The sequence below is a fragment of the Strigops habroptila genome, chromosome 3 (genome assembly GCF_004027225.2).
Source record: "Strigops habroptila isolate Jane chromosome 3, bStrHab1.2.pri, whole genome shotgun sequence".
Classification (NCBI taxonomy): domain Eukaryota; kingdom Metazoa; phylum Chordata; class Aves; order Psittaciformes; family Psittacidae; genus Strigops; species Strigops habroptila.
In genome coordinates, this window is record NC_044279.2 from 77,839,219 (window position 1) to 77,855,516 (window position 16,298).

At 52.0% G+C, this 16,298-nt stretch overlaps 1 protein-coding gene across 2 annotated transcripts; it reads left to right on the top strand.

Annotated features, from left to right (window-relative positions):
• Nucleotides 1-1,117: 1,117 nt before the first annotated feature.
• SEPTIN3 (septin 3) lies at nt 1,118-14,016 on the top strand. 2 transcript variants are annotated; one of them, XM_030479625.2, is made up of 10 exons: nt 1,118-1,564; nt 6,739-6,930; nt 7,161-7,289; nt 8,006-8,087; nt 8,464-8,601; nt 8,954-9,071; nt 9,588-9,683; nt 11,221-11,317; nt 11,794-11,845; nt 13,129-14,006. In XM_030479625.2, the coding sequence occupies exons 1-10, from the start codon at nt 1,555-1,557 to the stop codon at nt 13,262-13,264; spliced, it is 1,050 nt and encodes a 349-aa protein (XP_030335485.1). In that variant the 5' UTR covers nt 1,118-1,554; the 3' UTR covers nt 13,265-14,006. The 2 variants fall into 2 exon arrangements, with proteins under 2 accessions (XP_030335485.1, XP_030335484.1); XM_030479624.1 differs by having other exon boundaries at nt 1,170-1,564; nt 11,218-11,317; nt 13,129-14,016.
• Nucleotides 14,017-16,298: the final 2,282 nt, after the last annotated feature.

The window sequence follows — 16,298 nt, forward strand, 5'->3', positions numbered from 1 at the left end:
AAAGGCAGACAGGGGGTGAGCCCAGCTCTCAGCAGGGAAATGGGCAACTGTGGGCACCATGTCAGGAGATGCTGGAGGTGCTGGATGCCCGTCCATCTGTCTGTCTGTCTGTCTGAAGGCAGCCAGGCTGTGGGCTGCTCAGCCTAGCGTAGGTAACAACTGACAGTGATTTCTAAATGGCCCTGTAACCCACAGCGGGTAGTTTCCTTTTTGCTCTGGCCCCAGCACAGCACAGCAGGGGCACAGTGCAGCCAGGGCTTGCAAACAGTATCACAGAATGGTTTGGGTTGGAAGGGACCTTAAAGCTCATCCAGTTCCAACCCCTGCCATGGGCAGGGACACCTTCCACTAGACCAGGTTGCTTCAAGCCCCATCCAACCTGGCCTTGAACACTGCCAGGAATGGGCCAGCCACAGCTTCTCTGGGCAACCTGTGCCAGTGCCTCAGCACCCTCACAGGGAAGAATTTTTTCCCACTATCTAATTTAAATCTCCCCTTTGTCAGTTTAAAGCCATTCCTCCTTGTCCTGTCACTACCTGCCCTTGTAAAAAGTCCCTCTTCAGATTTCTTGTAGAATGCAGGAGAAGGAAACACAGAGGGAGGAAGGGGCATCCCCCTCCAGGATGTTCCCCCTCTCCAGATGCAAGCACATCCACTGGGCACGTGCAGGTGGGCACCGCCAGGCACGTATGCCTGCTGGGGCACATGGGATGTGACCTGCGTACCCCAGCACGGCCCATGGGCAGCACCTCTCCCTGCTCAGCACACACATGGACACACATGCACATACACGCGCATGCACACATGTGTACACACACACACACGGAGGGGACAGTGCTCATTTTGCCTCTGTGCCACGGGCTGACAGCCAGGAATCGTGATTCCAGAGGAGAAAAGGTTTCTCACGCCTCCACAAGTGGATCTGAAGGGCAAGTCACTTCTGATGAGCCAAAACATTCCTAATTTCCTCCCTCTGGGAAAGCAGAAGGGAGGCCCTGCAATCCCCTGAACCCAATAAATACCTAGGGGAAAAGAGCGCCCTTGAGCACCCTGCCAGAGCCAAGCTGCAAAGGGTTAAAATCCTCCTCCCTAAACAAGCAGAGATGCTGAAAATGCTGGGGAATTGGGAGAGAAAGGGGCAAGAAAAGGCCTGTGTGATGTGGGTGTGCAAGGGGGGCCCCTCCAGAACACGGTGGGGGGCCCCATCGGCGGTGGTGTCTCCATCCCCGTGGCTGTGCCCCTCGCCGGGGGGGACCAGGGATGGAGCCGGGGCCTGGGATGAAGCCGGGGAGGGTGCGCGGGGGGAGATTTTGCGGCGATGTTTAATATTCAGGTCACATGACGATGGCAGCAGGAGCAGCACCAGCATCCCCTCTCCGCTGAAATAGCCACTGGAGAAGGAGGGGAAAGAGAGGGGGGGAGAAGAGGACACAGGGAAGAAAGAGAGAGGTAAAAGCAGAGCCTCGTAGCCCACCGTGCCGTGCCAGCGTCAGGCTAGGAAAGTAGGGGGAAACCCACCCCCTTGGGAGAGGATTCGGAGACAAAGGAAGCTTCATGTTCAAAGGTAGGATGCTCTGGGTTTCGCAGGGCTGGGCGATGCCGGAGGGACGCCGCTGGGGCTTTTTGTGCAAACACCCTCCGCTGTGCCTCCATGCTGCCCAGCTCTGGCCACGAAGGAGGAATAACCCCGAAGGGCAGCGGGAGAAATCGGTCCTGGCTTTGTCTGTCTTCTTCTTTTTTCCTTTTGGTGGCAGCAGTCTGGCATGAAGGAGAATGAGATGGGCTGTTTGCGGATCTGATGGGGAGTAGCTGGCGCCAGGGGCTGCTTTGAAAGAAAGAGATAATCCGAGCTGGTCCAGGGCCGGGGGAAGCCGACAAGCTGCTCGGCGGCTGGCTTGTCCCTTGCTAGTGACAGGCAGTGGCTGCAGGGGCAACAGGGACATCCCGTGCTGTTCCTTGGGCATCTGCGCAGGAGCCGGCGGCGGGCAGAGAGGCCCCGCACCGGCGGACCGGCGGGCAGGGGCACAGGCAGCTGCGGTGGCAGGGTACCCTGGTCCAGGGGTGCTCAGCATCCTCTCGCCCTGTGATACAGCCGTGCCACCCAGGGGTGAGCCGGGGTACGGGATAAGGGATGCACGGCCGGGGAGTGGCATCTGGGTACGGCTGGGGCTGAGGTGAGCATCTAACCCTGCAGCGGCTGGGCTGGGGACGTGCCCAGCCCCTTCACCTCCACCTCTGGCGCCTCCAGAGAGGCTTCAGCACACACTGCCCTAGATTTCACGGCGGCCCCGGCAGAGCCGGGCTCCTGCCCGAGCCCTCTGCAGAGCACTGAGGGGAAGGAAGGTTGCTGCCGGGAAGGCTGCAGCAGCCCGAAGGACTGGGATGAGTTTCCTTGCCTCACTGGAAACATCCAGTGATCCTCAGGCCAGGCAAAAAGATCTGGTAAGAAGAATGGCTCTGGTCTGCACTCTGAAGTCACGCGGTGCATCCGGCACAGCTTAGCCTTTGCCCTGCACAGCTGGGAGAAATGCCCCGGGGTCATCACAGCAACTGAGGGGGAAAAGGGATTTTTCCAGCGGAGGGATGCTCAGTCCAGCACCTCTGCAGATCGGAAGCAATGCCTGCAAGCCCCAGGAAGGATGGGCTACTGAAGGAGCTGCTGGCTTTTCTTCCTAGGGACCTGGTGTTACCCCTGCCAGCCACCTTCAAGCTCTGAACCCATCCTTCCTCCCTGTTCCATGTTTGCAGGGAGTGGACCTGCGGGTCCAGAGCCACGCGAGTGGAAGGGGCTGGGGTGAGACCCGTGTGAGGATTGCTGTCTCCAGCCAGAGCAGGACAGCCTCATCCACACGGGAGGACAGCTGCCAAGAGGCTGTCCATGTGTATGTGGGGGTTAAATAGCCTTTCCTTGCTGGAAGCTGGGCTGCTGTGAGCGACTGTTTGCAGCCCTCCCTCTCTCTTGCCACTCAGACAAAGGACGGGAAGGCAGGGGGAGGGGATGCAACTGTATGTGGGTTATTGGGACAGAGTAGATGTTAGTCCCCACTACCTGAGCTCCTAAGGGACCCGCAGGGCCACCTCTGTCCCCAGCTATCTGCTGTGAACAAGAGGCAAGCAGACGTGAAGCGTGTGCTGCAGGAGTGGTGTCTGCAGCTGGCCCTGTACGCCAGCCTTCCAGGGAGTGGTTTTGGGGTGGATCGGGGGGTGTCAGAGGCAGGAGCCAGCTGGTACCATGGGGACCTGTCTGGGCATCCATTGCCCTTCTAGCCCTGCCTGCCCCCAGATGCTGCACCTCTCCATTTGGCTCCAGAGCCAAACGGAGCATCTCCTATGGGCCAGAGATTATCCTCTGTTAGCCCAGCCCAAGCCAGCTCCCACCAGGAGCCGAGCAGCCAGCGTACCACCAGCAACGACCCCTTAAATGAACTTGGCTTAGCACACAGAACAAAGTGGCATGGAAAAGGGTGGCAATGCAAGCAGCGGATGTAGGTGGTTAACCTTGGCTAACCCTCTATTCATTATCAGCTGTACTGGCTGTAGTGCCCTATCATGTATTCATTACAGGGGACAGCTGGAGGGGCCAGGATGTGCCTAGCATGCACAATACTACCCCTTGACCAGTCAATCAGAGCACTAATGTGGTTTCCTAGCAGCATTAGCATTACTGCATGTGAAGCAGAGCCATTCCCAGGAGATGAAGTCGACATGTTTCATGTCTCAAGGTGCCTCTCATAGCTCTGCCTCGGTTTTTGCACACCCTGATCTCCCCAGCAAGCTGCTCCTCAGTTGCCCCCTTGGATTCCTCTGTGTGAGTCAAGAGGTGGAAAACTGTGCGCAGAAAGCTGAGCCCTTGGGCACCTCTTTGCAAACTGGGGGCTTCCCTCACTGAGGCTGTGTGGGAAGAGAGGAGAAAGGAAGAGGTGCCTACACTGAGACCTTGAATGTCCAAAATCAAATGCCCAGAGCAACATCACTGATATAAAATCCAGGAAATACTTAAGGAGACTTCTGGAGACCTTTTCTCTTGGTCTCGGGGCTTTATATAGGAACCTGACTCTGAAATATCTGCTCCAACCACTGCAAGCTCCTGGCTCCAGCAGTAAAGCCTGCAAAGGGATGGCCACATATTGAATGTCCACAGTAGAGTTAGGAACATCTCCTGGCTCTGACAAAGCATCCCTTGGTGAGATTGAGGTATGAGCTATGAACCTCTTAAGTGAGCCTTGAGGTTGGCTGCCAGCAACTTCCCTGCTTCCTTCTCCCTGTGTAAGAACAAGGATTTGGAGGCATAAAGGAGAGGGCAATAGATTCCCTGAAGACAAGCTACTGCCCAGGCAGCAAAGGGGTTGCAGCCATGTCCTGCACCCATCCCATGCAGCTGCTCAGCTGGGCTTTCTTCTCACCTTGTCCTGTTCCCTGTTCACCTCTGGGATTCATTTGCCCCCATTACTGCAGTAACCAAGTGCCTTACTGGGGCCACAACGCCCTGCCCCATCTCCCCACATCATTCCCTGTCTCACTCTCTATTCTTCCTCTATTTGGGGTAGGTGGGACCCGAGCAGGGCTCTGTGAGGTGTGCGCTGGAGGATGCTGCAGCAGGATGAGGGGCATGGCACAGCCACATGACTATGGTACAGGTCCTCTACCTAGGTGAGGAGGAATGAAGGGCAGGGAGCAGGAGAGCTGGCTGCCTTGGCCCTCCGTGCTGTGCAGGACTCTCCTGGCTGGCAGCAGCTTTGAGAAAGCTGGAAAAAGACAACAGGAGCCCCAGGGCATGATCCATCAGCAGGAAAGGCACAGATGAGCTGTGATGGGTGTAAGAGTGGATTGCAGTTGGGAAGCACTTCGCTGGGCAGGCTGCTCTCCCGGCAGCTGCCCGGCAGCATGAGGTGCTCCGAATTGCCAACCTGGTTCAAACCAACAGTCCATCTTGTGCTCTGGTTCCCCCAGGGTGCTGCTCACTGCTTCAGGAGAGGATGGTGATAGCTCAGAATGGGGGATCACCCTCCAGCAGACCTCTCCCTGCTGGCAAGGTGAAGGTACAAGAACCTTAAGACTCTACCCACAGCGCTGTGCATGAGTGGAAGTGCTACCACCCTCTCCCATGGGGGGAACATCCCTTCTCCCACTCTAACATAAAAGACTTCTCAAGTGGTGTAAAAGGAGCTGGGTGGATGCACCCTTCTCCTTGCCAATGGTGGCCCTTCCACAAGGTCTGCCCTCAGCACATGATCGTGGGATATTAAAGATTATGTAAAATGTAAAATCTTCACTGTGTAGAGCAGCCCTTGTGTCTACACAGGAGCTTTGATGTGGGAATCCTAGGCAGGGTCACCAGCCACCCAGGCAGCCTGTTGCAGCCTAACCCTGTGCTTAAACAACATCTCTCTGACCTCTCCCTAGCGCCGGCCTGCCTGGCCTGGCTGAGCTGTCACAAGGACCCTGGACTGGTGCTGTCATTGTCCCCAGCCTGGTGACCACTGAATCACCTTCCTCTCCAAGCAGCATCTATCACCCACCAAATGGCAGTCGCCTGCCTGGCTTCTCGCATCTCCTCTGCAGCCAATGGGTTCTGCTGAGCAGGGCGAAAAACTCCATTGAAATGATGGAAAGGGATAATTTAGTGTGAGATACTTGAACTGAAGTGGCATCCAAAACAAGTGGAGTGCTTAGCAAGCAAAAACACGTGCTGTCCCTGTCCCGGGAAAATAACCGTCTAATGAGACAAAGCATGGGGGAGTCAAGTAATTAGAGTGGGAAAGGCTCTAGTTTGCAGCTGGTCTGTGTATGAAAGGTATTTGATTCCCATCCCCTTCATCTTCCTTTCTAGATTTATCCCTCACGCCTCCCTTCCCCACCAATTACAGCTTTTCTCCCATGTCCTGTCCTCTCCCAACCTCCAGCTTCCTCCCAGTGGGTGGGAGCTGCTCACTAATGAGACAAGAGACGGAGATAAATAGACGAGGCCCACCCCAAGCAGTGTGTGCCATCACCCGAAAAAGAGTCAGGGAGGCCATAAAGCCCGCAGGGGCTTTCTCTTTGCCTGTTTGTTTTACATGGAAGAAGTGAGAAGGGAAAGATGCAGATAATTAGTTTATTGGTCACAACGATTAGTGTCTTGATCATAATAAACCCCATTGATCTATGGGTGGCAGGTAAGTGCGGAGGTTGTGACCATGCTTTGCACTTCCACAACTGCCTTTCTCTGAGGAACTCAGCCCTCACAACACGGCCAGTAACGCAACTGCCCCTGGCAAGGGCCAGGCTTTGAAGTCCTCATGGTAAATCCCAAACTCTGCTTCAATGATAGGACTTCAAAGTCTGTTCCACTGCAAATTTCATGCTAAATTTGGAGGGGCAAAACACTGGTGATCCTGGTGAGAACTGGGAGGCAAAACTGAGGAGACACACACACAGAACTTTGGGCACCCAATAAGAACCCAGTCAGCTTCACTCAGTCTGCTCCTGCTGTTTGGAAGTAGCATTCAATACGCTGCATGCTCAACAAACCCCACTTCTCCACCTCCTCATCTGGTGTGACACATTGAAGAGTGTGCTGGAAACTCAAGTAGATGTTCCTCCATGAAGAGGAACTTCTTACTGCTAGAATCTTGCCATTCAGCTATCAAGTAGCCCTTGAAACGGATGCTCAAAGTTGCCCTCAGCCTCCCTGACAGGTCGGGAAGGAGGTCCGTGTTACATCTTAATAATGGTTTTTCAATCTTTCTCCCTATGCAGGGTCAGTGGAGAACAAAAACGAAGCAGCCATGTCTGAGCTGGTCCCAGAGCCACGACAAAAACCAATCGTACCAATGAAACCCATGGGCATTAACGCCAACTTGCTGGGCTACATCGGTATTGATACCATCATTGAGCAGATGCGTAAGAAAACGATGAAGACAGGTTTCGACTTCAACATCATGGTTGTAGGTAGGCAGGTACCAGCTGAGGTACTGGGGACCATGGTCAGGGACTGTCCTATGGGGCCAAGGGGGAAAGTGAGCCTTGCAGAGGGGGCTTGCTCTGGGGGAAAGGAGAGCCTGCACAAGGCAAGAAGACACCTACAGCCCCATCCCCTGCCCGCCTGGCTCTATCCCCTAGGCCTGCTGTCATAGCCAGGCTGCAGCACATGTCATGGGTTTCCTCTTTGCAACCCTCAGGTCAGAGTGGACTGGGAAAATCGACGTTGGTGAACACCCTCTTCAAATCCCAGGTGAGCCGCAAATCTTCAGGATGGAACCGGGAGGAGAAAATCCCGAAGACGGTGGAGATCAAAGCCATTGGGCATGGTAAGAGCCAGGCTGCTGGGGTGGCGCAATAGTGATGCTTCAGCACAATCTTGCATAAGACCCCAGTAGTTTATGCAAACAGTTCTCTGGTATTAGGCAGCCCTTTCTCCATGGGAAGCTAAAGGACAAGTGTCAATTTTAGATGGCCTCAGATCCAGCCAAGGCTTCTCTTAGACAGCGATGCCACTGATGCCACAGCCAAAAGTGAGGGGTAGAAAAGAGTTACAGATGTTCTGCCAAGACATTAGTCTACATGTGTGGATTAAGCCCTGCTGACAAGCACCTGCAGACACTTAATAGTCAATACAAATTGCATTGGTGGGTCCCATCTCGAGTTTGGTAGTGTACGTCTCCTCATGGCAAAGCATCAGCGCAGCTTCTACAGTGGTGCAGAGTAATGTGCATCATCTCAGATTCAGGATGGGGAGGACAAGTTGTATAAGATAGGTACTAGCGCTGGGCCACAAACTGAGCACAAATCCATTTTCCTGTGGCAGGGTGGTATAAGGTGGCTTTGGTGCAGAGGTTAGCAAATTTGGTGTCAGAAATGCAAGTGGGGATCACCACTGTTGAGGCATGACCCAGCCTGGCCTGGTCATGCTTGCTGGGCAGGGATGAGGGCAGAGCACTCTTGTTCCCTTGTAGCATACAGAGACATGTTTCATGATAGAACAGTGTCCTGGAGGCTTATTGATTGTTTGCAATTTCTTCCCCAGTCATTGAAGAAGGTGGTGTCAAAATGAAGCTGACAGTGATTGACACGCCAGGATTTGGGGACCAGATCAACAACGAGAACTGGTGAGTTTTACGTGGTCAAGGCCTTGTGTCCTAGAAAGGGCTGGAGTTAAGGTGATATATGGAGAGACTCTCATCTATTCGGCCTGGAAAGCATCTGGGATGCTATTGCACTCCAGGGGCCAGTACTGAGGAAATGGAACTGTGAACACCTTGGGTCTGTGTGCATGCCTGGGGATATGCACACATTACATAGCAAGTGCCTATTTCTGTGCCCAGTTGCAGAAACTCTTCAACATCTCAGCTGATGGTGGGGTGCTTGTGGTGGGTATTTTTTATGCCTGAGTATATTTTGCTGCTGTCAGAGCTGGGAACACTGTAGGCAGGAACATGTGGAGATTTGTACCTGTCTATTCATCTCTCTCTCCCACCTTAACAGCTGGGAGCCTATTGAGAAATACATCAACGAGCAGTATGAAAAATTTCTGAAAGAGGAGGTGAATATTGCAAGGAAGAAACGAATTCCAGACACGCGAGTGCACTGCTGCCTCTACTTCATCTCCCCCACAGGCCACTCGTATGTACACAGTCCCTCGTCCTTCCTCAAGCTCTTGGTGCCTCTGTGCCAGATATACCCTCCACTGCTCCATCTCAGGCCCAGGGGTCCTGCCTATGGGGCTGGCCACTGTTTAGTTTAATTTTGGGTGCTGTGGGGCTTGGAAGAGCCTAGGATAACAAGGGCAGGAGAAACACCACTGTTTTTGGGACAGGGAAGGATGGATAGGAGGAAGGAGTTGAAAGCATGGTGGTGGCAAGCGGTGTATGTACAAGGGGGGTTTAATTGATGCCCTGGTGCTGGGAGAGTCACTAGGATGAAAAGGGAGGAGGGTAAAGTGACCCCTTCCATGTTGTTCCCCCTTGGGCTGCAGCCTGCGGCCTTTGGACCTGGAGTTCATGAAACATCTCAGCAAAGTAGTGAACATCATCCCAGTTATTGCCAAGGCTGACACCATGACCTTGGAGGAGAAGACCGAATTCAAACAAAGAGTGAGTATCTCCTCTCCTGCATGGGATCCTTCCTTGCCCTGGCTTGGAGGTGGAAGAAATGCATGCTATCATAGAATCATAGAATAGTTGGGTTGGAAAGGGCCTTAAGATCATCTAGTTCCAACCCCCATTATCTAGTTCTAACCCCCAATCCTTCCAATCCTTCTTCCTGGGATTGCAGCACAGTCCCCAGGGCATGTGCAGAGTCCAGTGCTGGGCTGGTGGGTAAGTCCTGAAGATGCAGCTGTTTGTGGCTCTAAAGACACGTGTGTATCCCTGTGACATCTTGTGATATGCTCTGTCACGGGAACTGCAGAGCCAGACAAGTAATTGCGGTTGGGGAAGAAAGGCTCATCACTGCCGCTGTGTGTCCTCACTTTGCTGCATGGTTCCCAGGGACAATCCCTCCAGCCCCTGCCTGCTGGAAGGTTGCCCTAGATGTGTTTGCCCAGCCACCCCACCTGCCTTTCCCTCAGGTTTGTGTTGCTTTGTGCTCCAAGATGTTTCTCTGCCTAGGTACGCAAAGAGCTAGAAGTAAATGGGATCGAGTTTTACCCCCAGAAAGAATTTGATGAGGACTTGGAGGATAAAACAGAGAATGACAAAATCAGGGTAGGAAACATTTTATCGTGGGAGGGGAAGGGGGGATGAGGGCTGGTCATTAGTGTAAAATGGACATGTGTAACTAGAGGTTTTTAAGTGCTTCGTGAATCATGGATGAAAGATGCAATGGATGTAAGGAACCTTCTGGTCAGCTAGAGGAGACAAGCTCCTTTGGATGAGCCTCCCATTCCTCAGTAGTCCATGCACCTAGTCACTTTTTTCTGTGCCTGCTCCAGTTTGATTTGATCTTCTAGGACCGGTGCTGCTACCCGATCCTCCCCCATCCCTCCTGAGATCTGAACTGCTAAGCCAATGGACCACATGTGCTTTTTGAACAATTGCATCACACTGGTGGCTCATGGTCATTTTGTATCTGACTAGCACATGGGGTCCTTCCACTCCTTCAGTCACTACTTGTTCATGAGCTCTGAAGTTGTAGCAGAAGCTCTGTTGTTATTCCCCAAATGTTGCTCTTTGTGCCTCAAACTTACATCTTCCCATATAACAAACCAGGCTGCTTTCGTACTGACAACACCTCTTGGCCTTGTGATGCTAGTGCATTTAATTACCCCACCCATCATTTTTGTAGGTAGGCTATTAATGAAAATAGATTGGCCTCTACAGCAGTCCTCGAGAAACTCTTGTATTGCTGCCTGACACGTGCCCTTTCAACTGCCCCAGCTGTCACAGCCCCAACAGAAATTCCCACCTTCCCCATCTTAACCATTTCCCACTTGGCAATACATTACACATTCTGGAGAAGACTAGGTGGGTTTTGCTTCTTCTCCAAACTATTACTGGTTTTGAGGAGAGCACCAGATTTTGTTCTGCACTTCAGCACCACACATAAGAAATAAACTGCTTTTTAATCTCCGTTCCTTTGGTAACTGCAGTCCCTTGCCGGCCCCAGGGATATCTATAAAGCAGAGCAAATCTATGAACATTTGCACATCCTTATGGATAGCAGCATCTCCAGCACCCATGTTCTGGAAACAGACGGTTTCTCCCTGTGCTTAGAGATATCTGGGTCACCAATAGCCTCACCTACTGTCCCACTTCCCAGGAAAGCTGCACCCCCACCCCATTTCTGGTCTTCCTCAGTACAATCATTTCAGCCATTAAACTTGGTTCTTGTGTCTTGCTGGAGAGGATTATTTTGAGTTATCTCCTTCTTCTGGTGAAGAACTACAACCTGGGTGAGAAACACAGCGAACTATCTACACGAGTAGCCCTGGGCTGACGGACCCTCGTAAGAAGTACCAGCCAAGGTACTTCTTATCTGGTCACCCCCTTCTTCAGAAATGCTGGAGATGGGAAATAGAAAAGCTCTTCCCCTCCCCACCAGAGCCTTTGCACTGCTGCAAACTACCCACTAAGCTTGGGTCATGCAAAGACAGCCAGTGAAGTGTTGTCCTGGAGAATCTTTTCCTTTGGAAAAGGCCTTATGTTTGGTGAAATGAGAGGAAGAAAGGTGGACGGGGAACAATGACGGTGCTGCTCTCTGGAATGGGTTCAATAGGTCTCTCCACATGTCTCTCCTCAGCAGGAAAGCATGCCCTTTGCAGTAGTGGGCAGCGACAAGGAGTACCAAGTGAATGGCAAAAGAGTCCTGGGCAGGAAAACACCTTGGGGAATCATTGAAGGTAAAAAAATCCCTTGTTTCTGCGAGCTGAAAGTATCGCAGGCCTCAGTAATAAACCGGGGCCCAGATAACACGTCCCATGGCCACCTTCCCATCCCTTTTGTGACAAACTTTTTGAAACCAAGCAAGAGGAGAATTCTCAAATAGCTCTGCTGGAAGGGAACTGCCATGGTCAATGCGGTACCACTGCTGCCAACTGGCAGAAGCTGGAGCCACTCTGAACAGCACCATGTGTGAGGCTGAGCTTCTGGGGCTGCCTTGGTTTTCAGATACAATTACACACGTGACTGCTCAGCACCTCTTAGCATGTTTTCTCAATGCCTGACTGTGCCTTTCAGACAGCTGTCTGTCCCTTCTGAAGTATGCAAGCTCTGCCCACCCGGAACCTGCCCCATGGCAATGACCCTCCCGTGCTCCATAACCACAAAGGGGTTGTTGGAAAAAGTCAAACGTAACAATTGCTTGCTTTCTTTTCAGTGGAAAACCTCACTCACTGTGAATTTGCCCTACTTCGAGATTTTGTCATCAGGTAAGGCCATGGTCATGCACCAGTTTGCTCTTGATGAGCTGGGAGTCTTCCTGAGACCCTCTTAGAGAGAAATAGCCCCTGTGGAAAGGAAAATAGAGTACATTTCAGGCAGTGAAGACTTATGTGGGGTAGGGTTGAATTGAGTTAGGGGATGGATGCTCTAGTGCCTCTCTTGGTGACATGACCACTATGTGAAGTAGGTGCTAGTTTTCATGTATGAGCTGGATGCCTGGAAAAAAGCAGGGTCCTACCACCCCCCTTATATCCCATTAAGGATATTAGGTTGAAAGAACTTCCATCTGCTGCTGACAGTGGGTTTGGGGTGGAGTCAGTGAAAAAGAGGCCACTACCACATCCTAAACCATGTGTCCTACCAGGATGAGGGATGTGCTGGAACATATGACCTGGAAATGAAAAGCTCCATATTTCATTCATCTTTCATTGTCCTGTCTTATTTCTACTCTGTTTCATGAAGTTGTCACAGCACAAGTGATACCTGCCCTAAATTCTGTAGAGGAGCGGCAGAGCCAGGGTCACCTCTGTTCGCTATAAATACAACAAGGTTTTAAAATAACACCAAAAATAAGAAAATAAGGGAAGCACACTTAAAAGATAGAGCCCTGTGGCTCATTCCACCTGTGGGTATGGTGGTATTGAGACACTTGGCCAGGTACAATGCTTGGACATCACTCCACTGCCCTCTTTTTGCTCTGCAATACCTTCTGCAGCAGACAGGCTTTCCCTAAGTCTCACAGTGAAAACATCCTAACCAAGTGATCATCACAAAGTATACAGAAATCCAAGCCTGCAGGCTTTCTATGGAGGTTAAGGATGACGTTCACAGCAGTGTTCTGCAGGTTACATCTCCAGTGGACCTGCTACACCCTCCCAGTGCTTCCTTGTCTCATGTTTCCTTGTCTCACCACTGCTTCAGGTGAGATAAGCCCATGTCTGCTCTGACACACCAGGATGGCCAGTGGCTGTCCCACTGGCACAAATATGAGAGGGGTGGGGCGCTGGCAAGTACAGCCAGGGATTTCAGCCCATATCCTGCATCCTGTATATGTATTCTTGAATGCTGATGCTCCAGCTCTCAGTTGTGTATGATGGCACCCACACTGTCCATGCCATGCAGAAAGGGGTATGCTCATTGGCCAGACTGAGTGAAGTAATCTTCCATTTATCTTGGGGAATAAAATGATCATCAGAAGATTAATACTGGCTGAGCTGATATTGCTTATTGTATCTTCCTTCTAATCCCGTCTTCACTTTGGCCCCTGCAGGACCCACCTTCAGGACCTGAAAGAAGTGACCCACAACATCCACTATGAGACCTACAGGGCCAAGCGGCTGAATGACAACGGTGGGCTGCCCCCCATGACTGTCGAGACAGAGGAAAACCACGAAAGTAATCTGTGAACGACACCCCCTCTCCCCCCCGCTGTCACCCAGTGTCTCTGGATATGACAACTCACTCCTGCTACCCTTGAGTCTACCATGGGCCTGTCTCAAACCATGTGGTGCATCCTCCGTGTGTGTGAGAGGATGCGAGTGTGAGTGTGTGTGTGTGTGCCTCCCTATGTGCTAGAGAGGGACCAAAGGTGAGGTCTCCCCTGTCCTTCCCAGAGTGTCCTCATTCTCGGTTTGTTTTTTGCACAGCGGACTGTCCGTCATGTTCCTTTCTCTTGTTTCTGTGTCTCGGCTCTGTGTCTTGCCTGGGGGGAATAGGGATGAGGGGGAAGGATTTCTAGGCACAGGAGGGGTTTGGAGGTGGGAGGTGTGGGTCATGCCGTGGTCCTGTTTTAATCACTTGGAGACATGGCAAGGGGAGACTCCAGGAGAGATGGTGGAGCCAATGCTTGCAGTGTCTTCAAGTGAGGGCAGCAGAGATTTCTCTTGGCTCCTCGGTGGGTGGGAAGGCAGCTGGTTGGGATGAGGGCATGGTGGCCTAGCATTTTAAGCCCATTTCTTGCTGTAGCTTCCCAAGGCGAAATGGCAGCTTGGAAGTGGATGAGAGAAGTGACAGACTGACATGTTTTGTGGTTCAGAGGAAGTGACCAGTGGGAGGAGACAGAATTAGTTCTTGGGCTGTAGCATCTATTTGAGAAGCATCAAAGTGCTTGAGGAAAATAGCTGTATTTAAAAAAAAAAAAAAAAAAAAGCAAAACCCAGACAAAAAGCGCATGTTCCTGCTGCAGAGAGCATTTGCCCTGCTCAGTGCTAAGATCAAAAGCCATGCTCGTGTCACAGGCTTCTGATCCTGTGCAGATCAGACCAAGCTGTCCTGAGGTCACTCCACCTCATCCCCATCGCAGCGATCTCTCTCCACCAGTACTGAGCAGGTCCTGGATGAACCTTCCCCACACGACACAGCCCCTCTGCTGTGGGAGCACAGGGAAGACAGTGCCATGGGGAGTTCCTGCTGGCAGCTTCCCAGGGGCAGCCCCGCTCAGCACAAGGCCTTCAGGATCTTGGAGGAGTGCAAAGAACCACGGATTGAGAAGCACTGGGTCTCCGTTGATGGTGGGAACACAAGAGATACCTCCTCCTTCCTCGCTGAAATGTCTCCATTTGCTACTCCAGCAGTCTCAGCTTGTGCTGCTTCTCCACCCTCCTACTGCCCTCCCAGCTTCCATGGCCCCTTCTCCTGCGCTTTTGTTGTTATTCCTTTTTAGCCCTCCGTAGCTCGCTTCCTTACTTTCTTTCCCTATCTCATTTCTCTGCTCTTGACCCTTTCTGTCTCTCCATCTCTCCAAGCACTTGAACCTTCCTCTTCTCCAGACTGTTTTCTCCCCCTTCATCTCCCAAGTTCTCACACCTCCTCATCAGTGTCCTGTTGAGAAGCTGTCATTTTACCTTTCCCTGGAGGGAAGGTAAAGTCCCAGGAGCAGAAAGAGGCACAACTTTACTGAAGACTATATGCTTGTGCCTAGCCGTTGTCAGCTCTTTTCTGGATGTCCCTGAGCCAGGTGGAAAGTGTCAGGGCTGGCTGGGCAGATGGGAAGAGGGGAGAATGTCCCAAGTTTGGCAGTGTCTGCCTGTCACCTAGCACATCACATGGCTGCCCAGGGTTGTCACCTCCAGGAGAATTGCCAGTTGCACTTCAAATGCACGTGCAGAATGCCATGGCACGGGATGGCAGCGCTGCAAGTAAGGGGAGTACAATGGGTTTGGGGTAGGGTTGGGAAGGCTGGCACAGGAGGAAGGGAGGAAGAGGTCCCAGCAAGGGAACAGCAGAGCAGGACTGAAGCCAAGCCTTCAGTTGGTTGATAGAGCTGTACATGGGCCAGGGCTGGGAAGAGGGTTCTCCAAGCCATAGCAAAACCATCTGAGACCGTATGTCCATCCTGTTGCTTTCTCTGGTGCTGTCACTGCAAAGCGAAGGCCTCTTCACTCCTGTGTTCCCACCTGTTCACACAAACCAGACATTCCCAGCACTGCTGGGATGCGAGGGCCATCATGGTCCTTTCACTACCCATGTTCACTGCTCCACATACAGCCTTCCACCTGCACCAGACCTGCTCAACCTGCAGAGAACAAAAGCCCCATCACCAGTACCACGGACCCTAGAGAAACCATTCACTGCTCCCCATCCTGCCACCTACACTGGGCATCCACAGCCCAACGCAGGGTCAGAGCCTCCTCCCAGCTTGTCTCCACTGGCCATGGAGGCCTCTCCAGCATCACTGGCTACCAGAAGCATCTTCTCAGCCTCCTCTGCTCTGGCTGCTCCAGCCCAGCCTCTACATAATGTTTAAAACCCAGAGCAGCAGGAGACACTCTCTCAGAGCTCCTCTTCTTTGCTGCGCTGAAGCACAAAGCAATGCTCCATCATCTAGAGGAACTCCTTGCCACTGGTCTGAGTAACCCTGGGCTGTGGTATGGTAATTCCTACAACTCTTGAGCCCAAACAAGGGTTATGGCAGAGATTGCCCTGCTTAGTGAAAGCAACACAGACCCCACACAACAGAAGGGAGAGATTTTCCTTTGCTTGTAACTGGATTGCAAGGACAAGGCTGTGTGTTTTGCTCTATAGGTTTAGGAATTTTTGTTTGTTTGCAATAAGGTGTTTTTTAAGCTCTGCTCTATAATTCCCTGCCAGATTATGGACTAATTCTAAAGGACCCATAAAAGCATGCTGAGAAAAGCAAGCTCAGCTATTCCTCACTGCCACCTGCTCATCTGTCAGAAGGTCTACAAACAGCAAACATAAAGAATTTCACATGTTGTGCGACAGCTGCAGATACCTTTGGGAAAAAGTCTCTGTGGATGGACCAGGTAGGAAAAGCCTGAACAGATCCCAGCTCTTGTGTGTCAACAGCTGAGCCCCAGATGACCACAGCACGCCAGGCGTTCCCCTCAGGTATCACTTGAATGATACCATAGAGGGTAGAGTCTAAATTTTGCACTGGAGATATCCCCTCAGTGTGTTCAGAGACAACTCTTCCCCACC